Source organism: Ceratotherium simum, chromosome 5, assembly GCF_057802395.1.
Source record: "Ceratotherium simum simum isolate JZ-2026a chromosome 5, ASM5780239v1, whole genome shotgun sequence".
Classification (NCBI taxonomy): Eukaryota; Metazoa; Chordata; class Mammalia; order Perissodactyla; family Rhinocerotidae; genus Ceratotherium; species Ceratotherium simum.
In genome coordinates, this window is record NC_141904.1 from 71,978,665 (window position 1) to 72,003,760 (window position 25,096).

The 25,096-nt window shown below is 42.2% G+C and overlaps 1 protein-coding gene and 1 long non-coding RNA gene across 2 annotated transcripts in view; one reads left to right on the forward strand and one right to left on the reverse strand.

Annotated features, from left to right (window-relative positions):
- LOC147917076 (uncharacterized) overlaps nt 1–25,096 on the forward strand; it is a 323,483-nt gene that overhangs the window by 224,888 nt on the left and 73,499 nt on the right. Inside the window, exon 2 of the long non-coding RNA XR_015552247.1 lies at nt 21,311–21,537. This is a non-coding gene — a long non-coding RNA (uncharacterized LOC147917076). The remainder of the gene's footprint in view (nt 1–21,310; nt 21,538–25,096) is intronic.
- Nucleotides 13,603–25,096, reverse strand: part of PDZRN3 (PDZ domain containing ring finger 3) — a 235,348-nt gene continuing 223,854 nt past the window's right edge. Inside the window, 6 exon segments of the mRNA XM_087431351.1 lie at nt 13,603–16,092; nt 17,062–17,178; nt 19,287–19,356; nt 19,358–19,386; nt 21,122–21,184; nt 22,767–22,865. Of these exon segments, the coding sequence (XP_087287477.1) occupies nt 14,527–16,092; nt 17,062–17,178; nt 19,287–19,356; nt 19,358–19,386; nt 21,122–21,184; nt 22,767–22,865 (1,944 nt within the window). The 3' untranslated portion in view covers nt 13,603–14,526.

Below are 25,096 nucleotides of genomic sequence, written 5' to 3' on the forward strand. Positions count from 1 at the left end.
AGTGACCCCTTCACATCAGGCAAATGAGAGGGAAACCACACTGAAGTGGGTAGGAAAGGCTGAGACAGTCTTACCGTAAACGCCACCCCTGGTGTGGCAAACCTCAATCAGGAGAAAACTCAAAACCTGGAGCTTCTTCCTGAGGAGCAAAGGGTTCATATGCTATATCAGGAAGCCCAACTTTTAAGACTGGCACCTGAGAGATGAGCCCCTAAAACATCTGGCTTTGAAGACCAATGGGGCTTGTGCCCAGAAGACCTGCAGGCTGTGGTGAACTGAGAAATGGCTCTTAAAGGACTAGTGCCCAGATCCACCTGCCGCAGGGCCCATCACAGGAGCAGCCCTTTGAAAAGCGCTCAGACTTTATGTGAGATTCATTTGCTAATTTTAAAGTGTTGGTCTGAGGGGCAGGGGCCTGATGGGATACTCTCCGGGGATGGAGGCTGGTGGGTGCCATCTTCCTGTCCTCTCTCTGCCTTGCTAAAGCCAGCAGGCTCATCCTTTTTTTGGTTTTTATTTCTTTTCTTTGTTTTTCTTTTCTTTTTCTTCTTTTTTTTTTCTTTTTTCAGAAAGTGCCATCTTTGCACTCTGTCTCTGCTCACTCTAGCCAATGGGTGCCATCTTTGCATTCTCCCTCTGCTGCACTCCAGAGCGCTAGTATCTTCCAGATGGGAGCATCTACACATGTCTGCTACCCCAGTTTTTGTGGCTGCCACCCAAGGGATAGTCCTTGATTGCCTGGCTCTGGAGACCAGGAGTGCTTGTGTTCCTGGGTCCCATGGGACTGTAACAATCAATGATTCAGTTCTTGGCAGGCTGCCACCCCCAGGGCACTGCACAGACAGCAAACTACAACATACCCTGCCCTTCTGTGTAAAGAGGCCCAGTCCTGTAGCTTCCACCTTAGGGGCAGGCTTCAGGTTTGGCACACATCTAGAGTCTATGGAGGTGCTCTCAGGTGTCGTAGGCCAGGGACGTCATCTTTATGCTCTCTCTCTGCCTAGTTACAGCTCACCAGTGTCTCCAGAAAGGAGCTTATACACTCACCTGGAGACCCAATTTTTGTGATTGCTGACCAGGGCACACCTCCAGATCGCCTGGCTCTGGGGGCCAGCAGGACTTATGCCTGTGGTCCTGTAGGACTGTATATATTTGCATTCTTTAAAATCTGCTACCTGAGGGTCTGACTTCTAATCAGTCTGAATCTAGGTACTGACTGAGATCCTCCCCTTTGGGACACTGACTGGTCTTGGCACACCCTCAACTACTGGGAGCTATTAAAAATAACATAGACTGCTTGGACAACCACAAAAGTTTGAGAGACAAACCAAGAGCTAGGGCAGGGTTGAACAATAAGATTTATCTCCTACACAAGGCCAGCCCTTCAAGACTGAGAGAGTGGTTGTTTCATCTAATGCATAAAAACCAACACAGAGAGTCAAGCAAAATGAAGAAACAGAGGAATATGTTCCAAAAAAATAAAAAAGATAAAACCTCAGGAAAAAACCTTAATGAAACAGAGATAAGTAATTTACCTGATAAAGACTTCAAAGTTATGGTCATAAAGATGCTTACTGAACTCAACAGAAGAATGGATGAACACAGTGGAAACTTCAACAAAGAGACAGAAAATATAAGAAAGTTCCAAACAGAAGTCACAGAGCTGAAGAATACAATAACTGAACTGAAAAATACACTAAAGGGGTTCACAGAAGACTAGATGAAACAGAAGAAAAGATCAGTGAACTTGAAGACAGGGCAGAGGCTATCACCTAATAAGAGCAGCAAAAAAAAAAAAAAGAATAAAAAAAATGAAGACAGCTTAAGGGATGTATGGGACAACATCAAGCAAACTAATATTCACATTTCAGGGCTCCCAGAAGGAGAAGAGAGAGAGAAAGGTGCAGAAAACTTATTTGAAGAAATAATGGCTGAAAACTTCCCTAACCTGGAAAAAGAAACAGATATCCAGATCCAGGAAGCCCAGAGAGTTCCAAATAAGATGAACCCAAAGAGACCCATGCCAAGACACATAATTAAAATATCAAAAGTTACAGACAAGGAGAGAATCTTAAAAACAGCAAGAGAAAAACAACTTATTATATACAAGGGAATCTCCATAAGACTATCAGCAGATTTTTTAACAGAAACTGCAGACCAGAGGGAGTGGCATGATATGTTAAAAATGCTAAAAGAAAAAAATTTCCAACCAAGAATAACACTCTATGCAGCAAAGTTATCATACAGAATGGAAGGACAGATAAAGAGTTTTTCCAGACAAGCAAAAAAATAAAGGAATTCATCACCACTAAACCAGCCTTACAAGAAATGTTAAAGGGACTTTTTTACGCTGAAAAGTAAGGGTACTAACTAATAACAAGAAAACATATGAAAGTATAAATCTCACTGGTAAAGGTAAATACATAGTATAGGTAGTATTAATCATTTACAAAGATAGTATGAAGGTTAAAAGACAAAAGTAGTAAAAATAACTGTAACTACCATAATTAGTTAAGGGATACACAGGTAATAAGATGTAAAATGTGACATCAAAAACATAAAATATGGGGGGGGAGAGTAAAAATGTGGAGCTTTAGAATACGCTCAAACTTAAGTTGTTATCAACTTAAAATAGACTGTTATAAGTTGTTATATGTAAGCCTCATGGTAACCACAAAACAAAAACCTGTAGTAGATACATAAAAGGTAATGAAAAAGGAATCTAAGCATATCACTAAAGAAAATCATCAAAACACAAGGAAGAGAGCAAGAAGAAAGGACCAGAGGAACTACAAAACAGCCAGAAAAAAATTTACAAAATGGCAATAAGTACAATAATTACTTTAAATGTAAATGGACTAAATTCTCCAAACAAAAGACATAGAGTGGCTGAACAGATTAAAAAAAACCAAGACCCATCTATATGCTGCCTACAAGAGACTCACTTCAGATGTAAGGACATACACAGACTGAAAGTGATGGAAAAAGATATTCCATGAAAATGGAAACTAAAAGAAAGCTGGGGTAGCTATACTTATATCAAACAAAATAAACTTTAAATCAAAGACAGTAATACGAGACAAAGAAGGGCATTAGATAACAATAAAGGAGTCAATCCAACAAGAGGATATAACATTTGTAAATATTTATGCACCTAACATAGGAGCACCTAAACATATAAAGCAAATATTAACAGAACTAAAAGGAAAAATAGACAGCAATACAGTAATAGTAGGGGACTTGAATACCCCACTTACATCAATGGATAGATCATTTCAGAAAATCAATAAGGAAACATTGGCCTTAAATGACATGTTAGACCAGATGGACTTAACAGATATATACAGAACATTTCATCCAAAAGCAAGAGAAGACACATTCTTCTCAAGTGCACATGGAACATTATCCAGAACAGATCATATGTTAGGCCACAAAACAAGTCTTAACTAATTTAAGCAAATTGAAATCATATCAAGCTTCTTTTCCTACCACAATGGTATTAAACTAGAAATCAATCGCAGTCATGCGTCGCTTAATGACAGGATACGTTCTGAGAAATGCATTCCTCATTGTGAGAACGTCATAGAATATACTTACACAAACCTAGATGGTATAGCCTACTACATACCTAGGCTATATGGTACTAATCTCATGAGACCACCATCATATATGCAGTACATTGACAAAAATGTCGTTATGCAGTGCATGAGTGTACAAGAAGGAAACTGGAAAATTCACAAATGTGTGGAGATTAAACAACATCCTACTGAACAACCAATGGATCAATGCAGAAATCAAAAGCAAAGTCAAAAAATACCTTGAGTCAAATGAAAATGGAAATACAACATACCAAATCTTATGGGGTGCTTCAAAAATAGTTCTAGGAGGGAAGTTCATAGCGATAAATGCCTACCTCAAGAAACAAGAAAAATCTCAAACAACCTAACTTTACACCTCAAGGAACTGGAAAAAGAAGAACAAAGCCGAAAGTTAGTAGAAGGAAGGAAATAATAGAAATCTAAGGGGAATAAATGAAATAGAGACTAAAAAGATAATAGAAAAAAGATCAATGAAACCAAGAGCTGGTTCTTTGCAAAGATAAACAAAATTGACAAACCTTTAGCTAGACTCACCAAGAAAAAAAGAGAGAGAGGACTCAAATAAATCAGAAATGAAAGAGGAGACATTACAACTGATACCACAGAAATACGAAGGATTATAAGAGACTACTACAAACAATTATACACCAATGAATTGGACAACCTAGAAGAAATGGATAAATTCCTAGAAACATACAACCTTCCAAGACTGAATCATGAAAAAACAGAAAATCTACACAGACCAACAACTAGTAAGGAGGTTGAATCAATAATTAAAAACCTCCCAACAAACAAAAGTCCAGGACCAGACAGCTTCACTGGTGAATTCTACCAAACATTCAAAGGAGAATTAATACCAATCCTTCTCAAACTTTTCCAAAAAATTAGAAGAGGGAATGCTTCCAAAATCATTTTAGGAGGCCAGCCTTACTCTGATACCAAAACCAGACAAGGGCACAAGAAGAAAAGAAAATTATAGGCCAATATCCCTGATGAACATAGATGCAAAAATCCTCAACAAAATATTAGTAAACCAAAGTCAAAAATACATTAAAAGGATCATACACCACGATGAAGTGGGATTTATTCCAGGGATGCAAGGATGGTTTGACATACACAAATCAATCAATGTGAGACACCGCTTTAACAAAACGAAGGATAAAAATCATATGATCATCTCAATAGATGCAGCAAAATCATTTGACAAAATTCAACATCCATTTATGATAAAAACTCTCAACAAAGTGGGTATAGAGGGAACATACCTCAACATGATAGAGACCATATATGACAAGCCCACAACTAATATCATACTCAGCAGTGAAAGCTGAAAGCTTTTCCTCTAAGATGGGGAAAATGACAAGGATGCCCACTCTTGCCACTTTTATTCAACATAGTTTTGGAAGTCCTAGCCAGAGTAATTAGGCAAGAAAAAAAAAAGGCATCGAAATTGGAAAAGAAGAAATAAAACTGTCACTGTTTGCAGAAGACATATTATATATAGAAACTCGCAAGACTCCACCAAAAAAACCTGTTACAACTAATAATTCAGTAAAGTTGCAGGATACAAAATTAATATACAGAAATCTGTTGTGTTTCTATACACAAATGATGAACTATCACAAAGATAAATTAAGAAAACAATCTCATTTACAATTGCATCAAAAACAATAACATTTCTAGGAATAAATTTAACCAAAGAGGTGAAAGACCTGTACTCTGAAAACTATAAGACATTGGTGAATGAAATTGAAGAAAACACAAATAAATGGAAAGACATTTCCATGGATTGGAAGAATTAATATTGTCAAAATATCCAAACTACCCAAATTTATTTATTTATTGCAATCCCTATCAAAATTCCAATGGCATATTCACAGAAATAGAACAAAAAATCCTAAAATTTGTGTGGAACCACAAAAGACTCCTAATAACCAAAGCAATCTTGAGAAAGAAGAACAAAGCTGGAGGCATCATGCTCCACGATTTCAAACTATCTTACAAAGCTATAGTAATCAAAACAGTTTGGTATTGGCATAAAAACAGACACACAGATCAATTAAACAGAATAGAGTGCCCAGAAATAAACCTGTGCATATATGGTCAATTAATTTACGACAAAGGAGCCAAGAATATACAATGGGGAAAGGACAGTCTCTTAAATAAATGATGTTGGGAAAACTGGACAGCCAGATGCAAAAGAATTAAACTGGACCACTGTTTCACATCATCCACAAAAATTAACTCACAATGAGTGAAAGACTTGAATGTAAGACCTGAAACCATAAAATTCGTAGAATAAAACATAGGCGGTAAGCTCCTTGACACTGGTTTTAGCAATGATATTTGGGATTTGATGCCAAAAGCACAGGTAACAAAAGCAAAAGTCAACAAGTGGGACTACATCAAACTAAAAAGCCTCCGCAGAGTGAGGAAATCATCAACAAAATGAAAAGGCAACCTACTGAATGGGAGAAAATATTTGCAAATCATATATCTGATAAGGGATTAATATCCAAAATATATAAAGAACTCATACAACTCAGTAGCAAAAAACAATCCAATTAAAAAATGGGCAGAGGATCTGAATAGACATTTTTCCAAAGAAGACATATGGAAAGCTGACAGGCACATGGAAGGATGCTCAGCATCACTAATCATCAGGGAAATGCAAATCAAAACCACAGTCACCTCACACCCGTTAGAATGGCTGTTATCAAAAAGACAAGAAATAAGTGCTGGTGAGGATGTGGAGAAAAGGGAACCTTTGTGCACTGTTGGTGAGAAGGTAAATTGGTGCAGCCACTATGGAAAAGAGTATGGAGGTTCCTCAAAAACTTAAAAATAGAACTACCATATGATCCAGCAATTCCACTTCTGGATATTTATCCAAAGAAAATAAAAACACTAACTCAAAAAGATATATGCAACCCTATGTTCACTGCAGCATTTTTTACAATAGCCAAGTCATGGAAACAACCTAAGTGTCCATTGATGGATGAGTGAATAAAGAAAATGTGGTGCACACACACAAACAAGAATATTATTCAGCCATAAAAAAGAATGCAATCTTGCCATTTGTGACAACATGGATGGAACTTGAGGGAGTTATGCTAAGTGAAATAAGTCAGAGAGACAAAGACAAATACTATATGATCTCCCTTATATGTGGAATCTAAAAAAAAAAGAAAAATCAAAGAAACCAAGCTTATAGATAGAGAGAACAGGTGGTGGTTGCCAGAGGTGGGGAGTGTGGGTTGGGTGAAATGGGTGAAGGGAGTTAAAAGGTACAAACTTCCAATTATAAAATAAAGAAATTATGGGGATGTAATGTACAGCATGGTGACTATAGTTAATAATACTATATTGCATATTTGAAAGTTGCTAAGAGAGTAAATCTTAAAAGTTCTCATCACAAGGAAAAAAAATTTTGTAACTATGTATGGTCATGGATGTTAACTAGACTTATTGTAGTGATCATTCTGCAATATATACAAATATCAAATCATTACGTTGTACTCTTGACACTAATATAATGTATGTCAATTATACCTCAATAAAAAAAAATTGGTCAAATATAAGTTGTGCCCAAAAAGTACCACTTAAAACATTGCTGACTTGGAGTCCAGAGAGCAGGTATGCCCATGTTCTTAAGGGAACAGAGTCCACAAATGCTGACAACAAGGTCCAGGTCACACTGAAGGTAGGTCTTAGAAACTCATGTTTCCATCAGAACCCAACACCCTTTATCCTTAAGACTGCCCTAAAACCTAACGGGCAGGTTTTGTTTGTCCATTCTGGGTAAATGGTAGGCATTTGCGAAGCCCACCTTCTGTGTCTTAAATAAAATGTCTTTTCCCTGCTTCTCAGAAAATGGGAAAGCCTCAATTATAACTAACTAGGATTTATTTAGCTCCTCTGTGCTTCCAGTTCATCGGCACTGAGAAACTTCCTGATGGAGTTGGATGCGTCATGCCTTCGGAACCTTGTGGCCTCTGCCCACGACCCTTTGGAGATCATTTATGGAAGGAGGAGCTGATTGGGTAGCAGCGGGGGTTGGACAACCCCCCTTTTTGATACGGAATCACTCGCGTTGGTTCACACAGCAGGCCCAACTCAGGAGAGGTGTTTCAGAGGGCTGGCTAATCAAGGAAGCTGTGTGGCCCTGAAATTGCTTAAATTGCCTTCTTCATTATGCATTTGATGGGACCATTTCATCAGATGAGCTGCTCCTTTGGGGGGTGGTAAGAACTGTAGGCTTTAGCTGGTAAGGAAGGGAGGAGGCAACTCAACTCTCTCTAAGCTCCTGGTCTGTGTGTTCATGATGGCTGTTGGCTGATGGAGCCCTGGATAGGGAAATGTGCTCTAACAAGTGGTCAATTTGGTTGACTCTGCAGAAAAAAATTGACTAAGCTCGTTAAGTTTATCATCTGCAGTGGCGTAGAAATGGGAAGCAACATGGTTATAAACAGATTTATCCCTGAGCTGGAAAAAGGCAGAGCACAAAATGATCAACATAGTTTATCCAGACTCTTACAGACTAAATGTTTGTGTGCCCCCCAAATTCATATGCTGAAGCCCTAAACCCCAGTGTGATGGTATTTGGAGGCTGGGTCTTTGGGAGATGATTAGATTTAGATGAAGTCTTGATGATGGGACCTCCGTGATGGGATTAGTGTCCTTAGAAGAAGAGAAAGAGGACACAGCGAGAAGATGGCCGTGTATAAGCTGAAGAGAGAGTTGTCCCCAGAACCTGACTGTGCTGTCACCTTGATCTTAGACTTCCAGCTGCCAGAACTGTGAGAAATAAATTTCTGTTGTTTAAGCCACCCAGGCTATAGTGTTTTGTTATGGTGGCTGGAGCTAAGACACAGGCATTAGGTATCTGCTGAAATATGAGCCTCTCCCAGAGTGAAAATTTACAAGCCCCCTGTCATGGAGACACTACCGCCCAGCTCAGTGATAAAGTATGATTAGAAAGAACTGGTTTCACTTTTCTCAGCCATGTACCGGCTCTTGTCACTTTGAACGAGTTGCTACCCTAAGTCTCTGTTTTCTCTTCTGCATACTAATCTCAACCATCTCATAGGCTATTTATGGTTAAGCAAATTAGCACATGTAAAACATTTAGCGTAGTTTCTGGCACGTTAGGTGCTCATAAATGTTGGCCATATAGAGTGGATATTTATGGTCAAGTAAACAGCTTGGCTCCTTCCTACCTCCTCAGTCTTATCACACGCCATTCTCTTCTCCATTGCTTTCTGAGCTCAAGCTACATTGGCTCTTTTTTTCAAATAAGCCATGTCTCTCCCACCTCAGGGCCTTTGGCATACGCTGTTTCCTCCGCCTAGAATATAACCACTGTCTTTGCCTAGTTATCTCACATTCATCTGTTGGCTCTCAGCTCAACCATAACTTGTTTGGGAGACTCTCCTTGAAATCTGTGGTACTAGCTCTCTTGTCTGCCCCCTACTCTAACCTTCTTGACATTTTTAAAGTATTTGTGTGATGACTGGATTATTATTTTCTTTCCCACTAGACTGTAAGCTCCATGGGAACTCATTATGGCCCTAAACTGAGTGGGCAAAAAAAACATGCTGAAACTGCTAAACCAAACCTATAATGTCTGGGGTGGCAGCTAAGGAGGAGGACTAAACGCACAATTCAACTTAATATATTTTTGAGAGACTCTAAGATCTAGGGAGTTTCATTTGGCTTTTGAGGATTTTGGCAAGAGTCATTAAATTGGTAAGCAAGTTTAACTTTGCAATAGCCCCATTGAAGTAAGGATCGTTAATTCCCCATTTTTCATTTTAAAAAGATGCTGAGTGCACTGAGGTCAGTGTTCTGCCACTGAAAGGCAAAACCACGTTATAGGCAAATCAGGTGCCCCCCTGGACCGTGCCCTCTCAGGATTAGTTGAAACTGGAAGCTAAAGAAAAATGGATCATTTAAGCAGAAAAACCGATCTGAATGAAACCCAAAGAACCACATTCTGTTTTATAACTGCTTTAGGGGAAAATTCACTTTTTTGTGTGTGAGGAAGATCAGCCCTGAGCTAACATCCATGCCAATCCTCCTGTTTTTGCTAAGGAAGACTGGCCCTGGGCTAACATCCATGCCCATCTTCCTCTACTTTATATGGGATGCCACCACAGCATGGCCTGACAAGTGGTGCATCGGTGCTCGCCTGGGATCCGAACCCCAGGCCGCCAGCAACAGAGCGCACACACTTAACCACTATGCCACTGGGCCGGCCCAAGGAATTCATATTTAATCAAAACTGAAGACTACAGCGTTTGCCATGAGAATTCTTGCAGCTTACCTCAGTTTTAGTGATTTCTTTTTAATTAGTTGATGCTCCGCAGAAGTCCTAAGTGCTTGAAACAATCGGGAACGGAAATAAAAGTGGGAGTTGTGGTTGCTTATGGCAGAATTGTGTTTGCTTCCTTGGTTTTGGGCAATTTTGCTGACAAGTAACGTGTAACCTACTTCTAAGGCTACAAGTAGATAATTATTTGGTTAACTAACTTTCATACTTCAGTTTATAATCCTAGTTAGTTCTCCAACTAGTATTCTCTAGGCAGTGTATAGTCCAACCTCATCACATTTGTGAATCTTGCTATTTGGGAATGCCTGTTTTCACTTAAAAGAGAAAAGCTTAATTTGTGCCCAGAATTCCTATATTTTTATGCATTGTCATATGTTCTTGCTAGGAGAGTTGGAATACTTTGTAATTTAAAACTCAAAGGGAACTGAGTGATTTTTGCCTATCACTTTGAAGCAATTTCTTTTATTGTAATCGTGACTATGTTACAAATAGTAACGTAACCTGAACAGCCTTCGAGTTACTTCTTGAGAAGTAGACGGCGGCACAGTGGTGAAAGAGAAAGGGTTTGGCATCAGGTGGATGCAAATTCAAATCACATCTCTGCATCATCCTGGCAAGGTTTTTTTTTTTTTTTTGTGAGGAGATCAGCCCTGTGCTAACATCTGCCAATCCTCCTCTGTTTGCTGAGGAAGACTGGCCCTGGGCTAACATCCGTGCCCATGTTCCTCCACTTATATGGGACGCCACCACAGCATGGCTTGCCAAGCATTGCGTCGGTGCGCGCCCGGGACCCGAACCGGTGAACCCCGGGCCGCCGCAGCGGAGCGCGCGCACTTAACTGCTTGTGCCACCGGGCCAGCCCCCTGGCAAGGTTCTTAATTGTTGATACGGCCATCGACCTCGCAGAACTGCCCCACAGATTTGGTGAGATTATGAGGTCAAATGTTTTGCACATACATGCCTGATAATCTCTGTATTGGTGCTATCCAATGGAAATATAATGTGAGCCACACACATAATTAAATTTTTTCTAGTAGCCCCATTAAAAAGTAAAAAGATGAAATTAATTATAATTATTTAACCCAACATACACAAAATATCCTTTCAACATGCATAAAAATTATTAAAAGTTTTTTTTTTAGTACTAAGTCTTTGCAATCCATTTTCTCAGAACATTTCAATTTAGACTAACCATATTTTAAGTGTTTAATAGGCAGATATGGCTAGTGGCTACTGTACTGGACAATGTAACACTGGATGATCAATAAATTTTCATTTCTTTCCCTTTGGATTCTAGAAATAGTTTAAACTTGAGTCATCTGGCCAGTAGAGTGGGTGCTATGGAGAACTGGGAATCTGTGCTTGTTCTGAAATTTATTTAGCTATGAGAAAAACAACTATTAACACAATGCCTGGAAGAGTGTAGGTACTAGGGGTGTGTTGAATTTTACTTGCCTTAAACAATATAGTTCTAAGGGGAAAAGAAATGTATTCCTTGATACTAAAAATGGGCATTCAAATCAAATAGTGCTATAAGATGCAACTAAAAAAATAGTTTGAAAAGTAAATCCATAGAGTTGTCATATTCAGTTGGTCTAAACTTGGGGTTTTTGCACCTTTAGAGGAGGTCCATGAATGGATTTGGGGGGCATGAAAAGCCTCTAAAATTATATGCCATTTTTTGTGTTATTATATGTACATTTTTCTGTGGAGAGAATCCACAGCTTCCGTCAGGTTCTTAAATGGGCCAAGGAAATAAAAAAGTGTGAGCAGTTTGGGGGTAGAAAGGCCTGTTGGTTGCAATGCAAGTTCTCTTTACCTGGGAGCTTGGGTTTCACGTCAATGAGAACAGAAGCTGTAATTGTCTTGTCTTCATTACCCAGAAAAATCCTTCAACTCGCCCACCAGCTCAGAAATGCTTGTACTCTAAGGCTCTTGGGAGCTCAGACTCATTGAAGAAATAACAGATTCATGTCTTCTGGCTTATGCTCACTACAGGGCGTCCACTGATGAAATGTGTTTGTTTTTTGGCTGAGGGGACAGGGTTGAATGCATCTAAGTTAACTGTGCACATGATGGCTACCTCTCCCCTGTGGATGGGGTGATAGGAGCTGTGGGACCAGGTGTTGGGTTCTGAATTCAAATCCCAGTTTTATAAGCCACTCATCTCCTTGAGTCTCCTGCTCACTGATAAAGTGATGTTTCTAAGGTCTCTTCCAATTCCTCTTAGGAGTTGATTTGCTGAATGAGATTTAGGGAACATCATATTACATTGCAAATTATGACCAAGTGTATTTATATGATAAAGTGATTTAAAACATAAGATGGAATTGAAGGATCTGGAATTGGATTTGAATGTGTTACTTTTTATTTCCCTCTACTTTTTCATAAGTGGCACAGGCTGAGCCCTAAACCCAGAGGCACGTGGGGAGCCCTGATTAGAAACCCTCTGCTTGACTCCCATGTCGCATGACTGTTTAGGTTGGAGCTCTTGGTTCTTGCGGCCATGTACATCTGTCTGGCCTTTAATGAGAACGCACAGTGGGCGGAAAGCTATTTCCCCAAAGAAACTGCTACACTTATATCTGCCTTGCAGCAATTTATAATTCATTCATCTGATCTGTTTGTTCTTTGTGAAACGTTATCTAGGAAGACAGGGTATGAGGTAAGAGCACTGGGGATGGAGAGCTTCTCTTGGGAGCCAAGGAGCCACTGCTGTTGGAAGTTGACCTTGGAGAGAATTGGAAAACCATGGCCCTAATAGTCCACCTTGTGCAAAAACTTCTTCTCTTTGGAGGGTTGATTAACTTCTTCTCTTGGGAGGGTTGATTAGAATAATGTAGCAGAGGTAATTAACTTCGCAATGCCTGGTTCTGGAAGAGGTAATGAACAGACATCTTAATAGTGAGGAATAAGCATTTCAGTGTCTTCTTTTCAGTAAGTTGTTCTATTGCAAGTGTGACCACTAATTAGTCTCAAGATTTTGGCCCCTCAAGGAGGAATTTTGGTTGGAATAGGTTCTGTGGGAGAAACCTATGTCTGAGATGCCTAAACACCTGGTCATTTTAATCAAAATTTCAGTTAGAGCAGCGAGTAAACCAAATGTCTGGCATCATGGCAAATGACACCCTTCCTAATCCTGTCTTTATTTTTTGTCTTTTCAGTCGGTACTACAGCTGAAATTGGTGTAAACAAACACTATAATTAGGGAACAATTTGTAGCAAACTCATTGTTTAGGATCCTGGGGGTTGCTGGAGTCTGAAAGATACCAGTTTTGAAGCCCACCCACTTTGGTGACCTCTGTTATTCTATGAAAATATTGTGATTTGCCGATGGATCTTAGAAATGGAAAGTTGGGACTGGCCACTCAGAGATGTTTGTTAGTTATTACTGGCAGGCAGTAATGGTTGCAGTAAACCAAAGAGATTTCATTGTAAACGTCACCCCGATTGATAAACTTGCTCATAGTTATTCTTGTTTATAGGCTATTGGGCCAGGTTGAGGCTTTCTGCAAGGCAGTCAGTCAGAATGCAGGATTATATGGTAAGTTTGAGTCCTTATTTTTCACTGACAGACCTTGGTTTTACATCTGTCTTTGGGTTCCAGGCAGAATGAAGGCTCCGAATGATCTGACAGACTCAAATTCTTCCAAAGCAATGAAGGAAAAAATAAACACTGCAAAAGACTTTTATTTTATAGGCACCACTGCAAAATGAGGAATCACTTCAAAACATATCAAATAGAAAATAATAATTTAACTTCATTTTACTTAATGTTTATAACTAATCATGATTTTGTGAACTTGCTTGTAAAAGTCTGTCCCTTCAAAGCTACAAAGCAAAGGTTTACTACAGTGAGCACTTAAAATTCCACAAACCGTCTCCATCCACAACTTTCCTGTACATGCAAATTCTTCCAATGGGCTGCAATATTTGCAAACATGCTTTCAACTTCCATAAAGCTGCATGATACTTTGCTTTCTGTTAGAACCTTTACACTCTCTTGGGAACTTGAACCAGAAAAATATTTAACTATGTTTCCCAATTCTAAATGCTGCTGGTTTGGTTATGTGTATTAAATTGTTAACCGCCGAGTTTGGTGGTTTTGAGTTAAGCCTTGACCTAAATGATATATTAATGGTCACTCATATGAAACACATTCACAAAGTAACATTCTAAAATAGGGTTCCATTAAAAATACATACTGGCAGTTGTATTTGTGTTTTTGGCAGGAAAAAAAGCGTGTTTAACTTTTTTATATGAATATAGGTTAAACAAATTATTCTGTGAAAGTATGCTTAATAAAAGATCTTTTTGAAATTTAAACACTTTATGTAAAAGGTAACAAGTAAAAAAGTATAATTGCTATTTGAAAAAAGCATTGTTTGTTAATATTGCCTTCCAAGATAGATAGGTAAGGGTGGTTTTCTCCACGTAAAATAGAGCTCTGACGCCCAGAGTTGAAGAGTTCACCGATTTTGGCTATAAACGTGATGACCGTATTTATCTTATATACAGAAACTTGCCGCATTGAACGAGGCAGGAATTTCTACCCCAATGGTAGTGTTCTCTTTTATGTACATAATGCAGTGAAAATTATACAGTAGTCACTGATAAGAAGGAATTGTATACTCTAGTGCCGTCTGGTGATTTTGTGCCGTGGGTTAAGAGTTCCTGGATTGTCATCCAGTTATCAAATATCTTTTTATTCCTCTTCTTCATCATCTTTTTGTGGCTCAGTTCAAGGATGTTCATCTCCTTCCTGTCCTCGGCGGCCTGCTGCTCCTTCAGGCAATCCAGCCTGCTCTGCATCATGAACTCGCGCCTCCGCCTCTGCTCCTTGGCCTTCACCACGTGCTGCTTCCTCTCCTCCTTGCTCCAGTACCGGCCCATCTTCATCTCGCTCACGGCGTCGTCGTCGGTGGTCATGCCGCTGCGCTCCTCGCGGATCTTGAGCGCGCGCTCCCTCAGCAGGCGGTCCCGCACCGGCCTCTTGGTGATGTAGCGCGTCCCGTCGCTCCGGATCTTCACTTTCCACTCCATTCTCGGTTCCAACTGGCTGGCAGAGTTCAGGTCCTTGCACATGCTGACCAGGCTCATCTGGCTTTGTGCGTACTCCACGGCTGACTTCTGCTGGATCAGCTGCATGTAGCTCTGGTAGTGCTGGGCGTGGGCCGGGATGTGGGCGTGTTTGTAGGGCGAATGCTGGAAGGGCGACAGGTACGCGCTGCCCAGCTTCTGGCTGGGGGTGGGGCTCCCGCTGCCATCGCTGGCTTTCCTCTCCTTGCTCTCCAGGGCCTGGCCGGGGTCCAGCTCTTTAAGGGAAGGACTATAGTCCGGGGTGCCCACTTCGGGATCTTCCGTGATGGAGAGCAGATTCTTTGCGGACGGCCCGTAAGCTTCCGAGGTCCCCACGGCCCCTTCGCTGACTGGGCAGCTGCTGCCCTCTGCCACTCTCCTCAAGGAGTTATCGGGGGACATTTCCAGGGTGAGCGGGGTGCTCCGGCAGCTCTCCCCGGTGTTGTAGGCGCTCGAGCTGTCCTTGTCGGATTTCTCGGGGAGCTCGGTGATGTCCGAGAGCTCGCGTCTGCGGACGTCGACGCTGGTGTTGTAGTTGCGGAAGCCGCTGTTGTGCAGCATCCAGGACTCGCGGTACTGCTCCTTGAGCTGCTGCATTTTGTGGGCGCGCACGATGCTCAGGCACTCCAGCTCGATGCTGTGCAGCTCCTCGTTCAGCAGCTCCAGCTCCTTGTCCACGCTCTCGGGGTCACTCTTGCTGGCGTCCAGGGGGCTGCTGGGGTAGTACAGGCTGTAGGGGCTGGTGCTCTTCACCTGGCACTTGAGCTCCAGGAGCTCGCGGAAGCGCTCGCACTCGTCCACGGGGATGCCCAGGTAGTCGGCGTCGGCGCAGTCGGCCGAGACGAAGGACTCATTGCTGAAGGGCAGGTCGCCGCTGCCCAGGGTGTCCTGGCTGCACGTGAGCTTCCTCTGCCCGGCCAGCGGCGTGGAGGACGCGGTGGCGTCATCGCCGTTGTTCTCCTGCTCCGAGCTCTCGTCGTTGCGCGTGCTTTCGTCTGTCCGTCCCACACCACTGTCCTTCTCGTGCTGGTTGGACAGGATGGTGGCTGTATCTGTGGTTCCCCCGTCTTCTTCCTGCTTCTTCTGCACAACAGAAAACAACAAACAGGCACGGTGAGGGAGGCCCAAGGTGCAGCCACCAAGTGTGACCTTCCCTTGTAGGACAAAGGTTTCTGGACAGGGCAGGCTCTCCATTTATTTATTTTTTTAATTTTATTTATTACTTGTCCCCCAAAGCTCCAGTAGATAGTTGTATGTCATAGTTGCCCATGCTGTATGTGGGACACCGCCTCAGCATGGCTGGACAAGCAGTGCGTCGGTGCGCGCCCGGGATCAGAACCCTGGCTGCCAGCAGCGGAGCGCACCCACTTAACCGCTAAGCCACGGGGCAGCCCCAGGCTCTCCATTTCTAAGGCTGAGGAGCAACATGCGCTATCAGGGCAAGGACAAGGGCCAGAGAATTAGCCAGACCTACCGCTAACTACCTGGTTGAGCCACTTAGCTTCATTCATCCTCAGTATTCCCACCTGTAAAATGAGGATAATAGTCACCTTACCTGAATGAATAATTCTAGCTATTCTATGACCCAGTGCATGGGCAGCAGGAAGCATCTAGGGCCTTCCATATAAGGCCTTCTTTAGCTCATAAGGTACTCAGTGGGTTATGACGACTCTGACAATGGTGGGGGCATAGAAGGGAGTAAAAAGGTGCTAAGCAGTTCAGGTTAAACAGGGAATTGCCTTACTTTTGAAAACGTGACTTCAGTTTTCTCTGATCTACATTAATGCTGGCACATGTGTTTTCCAAACAACTATCAGGTCAGCTGTACCTCGGCATTATCACTCCACTTTAAAAGCCAAGCAGCACTCTCTTGGCGGGGGAGAGTATCAGCTTGCAGCTCACGAGTGTGCCAAGAGAAAAGCACTTTGTTTTCTCGCTGCCTTCCAGGAGGGTGGGTGTCTGATGGTCTCTAGCATCAGGAAGGGAGATGGAGGGAGCAGAATTTCCTCCAGCTCAGAGCAGGGAGGGCAGAGGGCTGGCCATGGGCCTTACCTGCTGGAGCACGCTGGCTGTGAACTGCATGGCCTGGTGGTGCTGCTCCTCTAGCATGTCCATGTGCAGGTCGTCCAGATAGTCGTTTCTGTCATCGTCCATCCAACCCTCATCCAGCTGGGGAGAAGCAGAAGCCAACATATGCCTCAGAAGAGACTACTTTTGCTTTCATTTTATTTATTGTTTTTAAGAAAGGATAGTACCTTGGGGAAAAATATTTTTAGGGCTCCCTCCAGGAGTCATCAAAATGCAATCTTCCCGCTGTTTTGCTATACATCAGAAGACTACCGCATCCTCACATTAAAGAGACCTCCACCTCCACCACGTCTGGGAAAGGCGCCAGTGTCCCGCATTTTATTTCTGCAGGGTGAAGCTCTTTCATCCACGTTAGCTACTTTTGGTCATGCAGGCCACCTATGTAGGGGTCAGGTAGACCCAGCCCTGCCCACACACAAGTTTAGCAGGCCTCAAAGAAAAACCACTTTCCATGCAGAAAGAGTTCCTTCTGACAAAAAACCAGAGGTCTGCTAACTAGCTGTTTGGCTTGGGCAAGGCCTCTTACTTTTATTAGGCCCTTCTCTTCCTTGACTATAAGAGAGCAGACTATTCAGGGCTTCTGAGGTCTACAGCCCATGGGCCAAATCTGGTCTACTGTGTGGTTTTGTTAAAAAAAAAAAATTAACTGGAACACAGCCACGCCCTGTCTCGACAACAGCAGAGTCTAACCGTTGCAACAGAGACTATATGGCCCCCATAGCCAAACATTTACTGTTTGGCCCTTTAAGAAAAAGTTTGGTGACCCTGGGATGAGACAATTGCTGCATTCCTTGTGAGCTCAGGATGCTGCCATCTGTGATGAATCAGACACCCTTGATGCACTGTTCCCAGATTATTAAAGAGAATTACCCCACCAGATACTTGGCTAGAGCAAGTTAAAGTGGATCAAGAGCGCCACCCAGTACAAGTTCATGATCCCCTCCATGGAAGGAGTTACTGTCACGGACTAGGTGCCTGGAGAAACTCAAAGGTGGGTTTGGAAGCAATTAACTGTTTTCCCAAGTTGTTTCTTTTCCTTTGTATGTTAAGGAGATGTAACCACCAACCATCCTGAAACTGACCAAGCCTCACCGCAAGAGCTATGCCCATGACCTTTGCCTTATGCTTAATACTAAGATCTCGCCAGGAGGAGCTTAAGCCTCATTATGTGGAAGCATGTTCTCTTCCTAACCCTGTGCAAGCGAATACCCGCCTCTCCCTTTTGAATCTTCATTCCCCAACTGAAATAAAAGTTCCTGCTTCCCTTTGTTTGGGGACGCCGTGACTTTGGAAATGATTCCTCATGGCCTCCTATTTGCTGCAAATACACTTCACTTTGTGAGACAACGTCCACTGGTGTAGATTCTTATTTAACTCAGCAGGAGGCGAGCCCACTTGGTTTGGTAACATCACCATGACCCAGTGGTTTCTGCGTCAGATTACTTGGCCCTGAGTCCCTCTCTGCTCTGTCACTCTCTGGCTGCATCTCGCTGGGTAACTTGTGAACCTCTGGGGAGGCTTACCTGTGTGTAAGGTGCTCCTCACGCGGCCTGGCACTCACTTATTAGGTGGTCACTAAGTGTTAGTCATTATTTATCAATGTTTCTTTCGTTTTTCTTTTTATAAACAAAAATTGTATTATGTTTAAGGTATACATCATGATGATTTGATATACATATACATAGTTAAATGATGACTACCATCAAGCTAATTAACACATCTCCTCAGAAGTTACCATTTTTTGGGTGAGAAGAGCAACTGAAATTTACTCTCTCAGCAAATTTCCAGTAGCCAATATGGTATTATTGACTATCATCATCATGCTGTACATTCCCTGCACTCTGCAGTTATGAATGACATCTGCACAGATCTAGGCTGGAACATTTGTCAGGCCTTGGGAAATCAAACATCTTGATAGTCATGACCCTGGCTGTGTTTTCCATTCTGTTTCCTTCTTTTCCTTCATTATGATCCCCGCATTAATGAACCTGCTGGGCCTACAGTGTAAATGCCAGAGTGGATGTCAACACCATCCTTAAGTGGTTAAAACATAAAACATTCCCTTTTCAGGGTACAAAGTGCCTTCAAGTTCAGATTCAATACTTGGGCAGTGTTCTGCAGGGCCATGGACTCAGGTTTATTGATTTCAGAAATACAGACCCAGCTTCACGTGCAGGAAGCCAACTCACCTGGAGTTCGGGCCTTGCAATCAGCAAGGAAAAGTTCTTGTTTTCTTCACTGGTGAGAAGAGCCACAGCCTTCACGGTTCTGTACCTCTATCCCATTAATCTTAAAAAAAAAAAAAAAAGTAGAGGGGTGTGCAAAATAGCATAATTAAATTTTGCAAAATCACTTTATACTGTTTGTTTCAGGCCTGCATATGCCACCCACTCACGGCTGGCACATGGAGTTTCCATATAGCTTGAAAAGAATGCTGATTTTCAGAAGGAAAGGTCTTCCTCAGACTGGTCTACGAGAGAGCCTCCGTGGGTACAGTTCACGAGACAACTGTAAAGTGGAGGCTATGTCAACAGAAGTGGCTGGGACTCCAGATGGCAGCACCGAGAGAAATCACAGTGTTGAGAAGAGGGAACATCTAAGCAATTTAATTAGACGTGATATTCAGGCAGGAGTGTAAATGGAATATATGAAGGCATGACTATCGATATTTTCAGACACTATGGGAAAAAAGGAAGGGACAGGTTTGATGTGAACATTATGGAAGTTGAGGAAAGTTGAGAAGGAAATGGAATTATACGGGCATTTTTGTGTCCCCAGTTTGGCACTTGAACTTCTCTAGGCAGGACAGAAGGTCAAGTGGGAGGGGCTCTCTCACTCTCACACCTGATAACTCCCTTGCAGGATTTCTGCTGCTTGTCCTGGCACTGTTGAGCTCTGCTAGTCTGGAGGTCTCAGTCCCAGGGCAGATGATTCCTCTAGGGGACACAGCGATGGTCCCACTGAGCTGAAAGGTCAGCCTTCCACTTGACTCCTTATGCCAGTGAACCAACAGGCAGCAAAGGGGGTGACTCCCCTGGTTGGGGTGATCGATCGTGGTTCCCCAGGGGAAATGGGGTTGCTGTCACACAGTGAAGGCAGGGAGGGCCATGTAAGGAACCCAGTACTTCCATGCCCAATGGAAAATGCTAATAGAAAACTATAGCAACCAAACAAGGCAGTACTGCTGAGGATCCAGACCCTTCAAGAATGAAAGTTTGGGGCACTCCACCAGGTGAGGGACCCTGAGCAGCTGAGGTTTGGGTTGGAGTCTGGGGAAATGTAGAATAAGCAATGGAAAAAGAAACAAAAATTACTCATAGTGAATAAACAGTGGATTAGAAATGAGAAGAGGTAGAAGCTAAGCCTTGTAGGACACAGTGAACAGAAGAATCTCAATTTCTGTGAGATTAAAAAAGACTGTAGCTGAAAGTGAAACAAAGTGTCTCATTTTGACTTGAAAGAGCAACAAGGCTTAAGGTAAAGAAACTACTCTTAGAACCCATTCCACAAAACAGCTAAATACGGAGCCATGAAATTTAAAACACTTTGCAATCCATTTTACTGAATTTGCCAAAGATATTCCCATTTTCAGGACAAGAGCAAACTTGAAATACTTGGTCCAAAGTTAATCCTGCAGAGAAATCTAAAATGAGATTTATTCTGGTTCACGTTGCAAACTGTTGGCCTGATTTGGCCCAATGGTGTGTTGTCTTTGACTCAAAGAGAATTAAAGACAAGGAGGAGAGCTGGCTCATATTCTGTAAGGTGCTGGGGCAGCTGCCCTCCTTAGAGGGGGCGTTCTTTCTCCAGTTTGTCTCAGTCCTCACCACTCCCTGTTGCGCGTTATTTTCTAGAGCTTGTGCTTCATTCATTCATTCAACTTGTCTCACCTCACTACACATCTGATTTAGGGATCCGTGTTCTTTAACTTCTTCTGCATTGTCGACCCTCAAGCTATTATTAAAACCAGTTTGTTGTTTAGTGATAGGCAGAGGGCAAGGCCACAGGTCAGAAGCTGACCTACCTGGATAATGCGGTCTCCTTCTCGGATGCGCCCATCCTTGGCCGCGATGCTGTTAGGGTCGATCTGAAACATACAGCAGACATCTCAGCACTGAGTGGATAACTCAGACATGCATGAAAACAAACGACATCACTTTCCAAAGGCGCTAACACATAGTCATGCTCATCCCTCTGTTTTTGTTTTGCACAGAAATAAACGAGACTTAGTACCTGCAAGGAGAGAGAAACATGGATTCATCTGTTTCCAAGCTGTTTCTGGGGGATGTTCTTGGATTCCTGTGTGACAACCCTGTTACACAGCAGTGTGCAGAGACTGCTGACTTAGGGGATGGAGAGGCACAGCTGACTTTTGTTCCATGCACAGTAATGAAAATCAAAAGTGTCACCGACCGACTAGGCGCCTCGAGAAACTCAAAGGTGGGTTTGGAAGCAATTAACTGTTTTCCAAAGTTGTTTCTTTTCCTTTGTATGTTAAGGAGATGTAACCACCAACCATCCTGACACTGACCAAGCCTTGCCACAAGAGCTACGCTCATGACCTTTGCCTTATTTTTAATGCTAAGATATCTCCAGGAGGAGCTTAGGCCTCATTATGTGGAAGCATGTTCTCCAACTGAGCCTGTGCAAGCCAATACCCAAAAAATACCCTTTTCAATATTCATTCCCCATCCAAAATAAAAGTTCCTGCTTCCCTTTGTCCAGGGACGCCATGACTTTGGAAATGATTCCTCATGGCCTCGTATTTGCTGCAAATACACTTTACTTTGTGAGACAACTCCCACTGGTGTAGAGCCTTATTTAACTCACCAGGAGGCGAGCCCACTTGGTTCAGTAAGAAAAGTGTGATGTAGAACAGGTTAAAGGGTACCCCTTCATTATGTTGACTAGCAACCATAGCTTGATTATTTTACCAAATGCTTATACTAAATTTTGGAAAACAACTTTAAAAATGACATGTCGTAATTGAGACAAGTGGGACTGAATATGGGAGGGGCCCTAAAATGCAGCAATGATGGATCAACTTAAGCTTATACATCCAAAGGGATAATTATTAGACCTAGTAGACACATCCCTTGGTTCATTCCATAGAGAAAGATTTTATTTCCTGACAAAATTGGGTTTATGTGCTTACAAGGATAGGAGTGCATGGTAAAGTATCCATTAGTATCCACTAGTTGCTTTGCATTGTCTTTAGGAAGATCAAAACATCTTCCATCTATGTACTTGCAAGTTGCATTTAACTTACATGAATTCAACTATACACACTCCACCAAAAGAAAAAAAAAGAAAGAGATAAAGAAACACTTGAAAAAGTGTAAATGATTCCATCCACCATCCCATTCAATGAACATGAGATGGAAAATGTGAATCAGCTGTTCCCTCGGGGTTGAAAACACAAAACCATGTAAATGGCTCCATTTTATGGCTGATTTGCAGGCAGATTCTCGGGGGTAATTTTGTGTTGCCATTAGAACTTAACCCCCATGGAAAGATGTAACTCCATGGAGTGTGATGAAGGGGACAAAGAAATTTGTCTGTGTCTTTCCCAAGACTTCTCAATGAGCCAGAGTTATGGTTAACACATCAAAGAAAAAAAAACAACCTTTGGTCTTGATGTGATAGTTATAAGAAATTAGCCTTCATACCTCACTTATGTAAATCCCAATGTCATCTTCATCATCTGTCCGGTAGCACACGGTGAGGCCCAGCTTGTCCTGGCTGTTCATTCTGTAGAGATCCACTTCCTAGACAAAGAAAGGGTGGTGCCAGTGAGACTCCGGCAGGCAGTGAGAGCTGGGAGGACAGCAAATGCTTCAAAAATATTTTGTTTCAATGATGAACTGGATTTCTTTGCATTTTACTGTGTAGAGCAGTTAACTTACTAAACAAAAAGTGATTATGGACACGGGATCAATGCCCAGGGCATTTCTGACCTTTCAGTCAATATAAAGTCATTTTGAAAATAGTTATTTTATTGATCTCCCAAAAGAAAAATTACCTATATTTCACTCAGTGTCAAGACTTCTGGGGTAGGGCTTTTAAAAAGCATTCTTTCAATGTCTGCCACAAACAAGAATATTCCCATACCCCAAATCATCCAGCCATTTCAGTACAAATGTTTCCAATACGTTTGGTTAGATTATTTCACGTTGCATTCCCTTAATATTCACAGTAATAGAACTTGCAAACAGATTACACATAAATTGATCCAAGAGGAGGGAAACGTGATAGTGTGCAATTAATGCTTTCCACAACAGCTGTGATATTTATAGTCAAGAAATTAGTTTCAGCTGCTATTATTGCAAATTAAATAAGATAAAAGCAAAGTGAGCCCAAATGCGAGACACATGAGCACAGGGAACACCAGTGGATTTGCCAATTAGTCTACACTTCAGAATGAAGTCAGAACTCTGAAAATTGTTGGAGCCTCGGGAGGAAGTTCTGTGGTTCTCTCCACCCACAGGTTCTCTGCATACCAGACTGGCCTCTCCACCCACAATGCCAACTATCCATGAAGGATTCTGCAGTACTGAGCTGCAGGCCTATCTGAAGGGCCGCCTGGTAGTAGCACGAGATCCCTTGGTCTGGTTTTAGTGTCATCTGCTCGCCAGCCAGGAGGGTGGAGGGGCTCTGAGATGGGGTCTTTGAGCCACTGTCTCTGGGGACCATTTCCTTTCTCCAGGCTCTTCTCTGAGCACAGTGAGGATACAGTTGTCTTTGTGGCAGAGCTCAAAGTGGTTACGTAGCAGATACTTCCCGAACCCCCTCCCGTGAAAGGCAGGGTGCCCAACACCATGGACACTTTCCAGGCAGAACAGCAGCAGGTGCAAAGGCCCTGGGCCAGTAATGCCCAAGTCCTGTGTACAAGGAAGAGGGAGGTGGGAGCTCCGATTTTATTTCAACATCATGGGAACCCATGAAAAAGTTTTCGGTGAGGACTGCCACAATCGGACTATTTTCAGCAGTCTTTCTGGCTCACGTACGGAGTGTGATATGGTGGTGAAGAGTAGGGACCTGTGTTCAGATCCCAACTCTACCTCTTTCTAGCAGCTTCATCATGGACTTATTACTATATCTAAGCCTGTCTGCTCACGAGTAAATGTCATCCTGCCACCTCAGGCAGGGTGAAGAGTCACTCAGATGACGCATGCAGAGCTCTCAGCACAGTGCCTGGCCCAGAGAAAGTCCACCGAAAATGGTAGTAGTTAATCACATGCAGGTATGGTTACTCGCCTCAAGTCCCAGAAGTTGTTTGTAGCGGAGTGGGTACATTTCACATGCCCCCCTCAATAAGATTATTTTATATTCTGAACATTGATATGTTAATTAATTCAATGACTTCCTGATGACAGCTTTAGCAATATGGCAAATTTTCATGAAATGAAATCCCATTAATTTCTGATAATTTAGTTGAGTTGGATGGAAATTTCTTTCCTCATGTTTTGATAAACAGATTAAGCAAATAGAGGGAGAATGAATTTACGGGCCATATTTAACCATGAGGGCAAATTCTTTCCAAATACTTTGGAATGACCATTTTGCATACCACAAATATACTAGTCACACATCATCCTCTTATGTTTCAAACAAGTCCCTCTCTCAGGTTACACTTGATTTGGTTATGGGTACAAGGAAAGACTTTCTCTGTTTTGGCGCTTCCTCACAGTTAGTGTGAATCAGTGGAATTTCATGATTATTTGGGTCCAACTGCACAACTGCCGCCCAAATGCTGCCATGGAGCCCTGTGCTATCATGGTGGAAGCCAGTGCTTCTGGAACAGGTCCATGTGCAACCAAAGCAGAGAGAGAGAGAACTGGAAAGGTTGTAGGCAGAGAAATGAGTAAGACAGTAAATGTTGTGATATTACTTTTAACAGAATTAAAAATATAATACAGGTTATAGCTTTTTCTGAATAATTGGCCACCAAGATGAATATCTCTTGAGTACAAATGATATCACAGTTCCACTGGGCTTT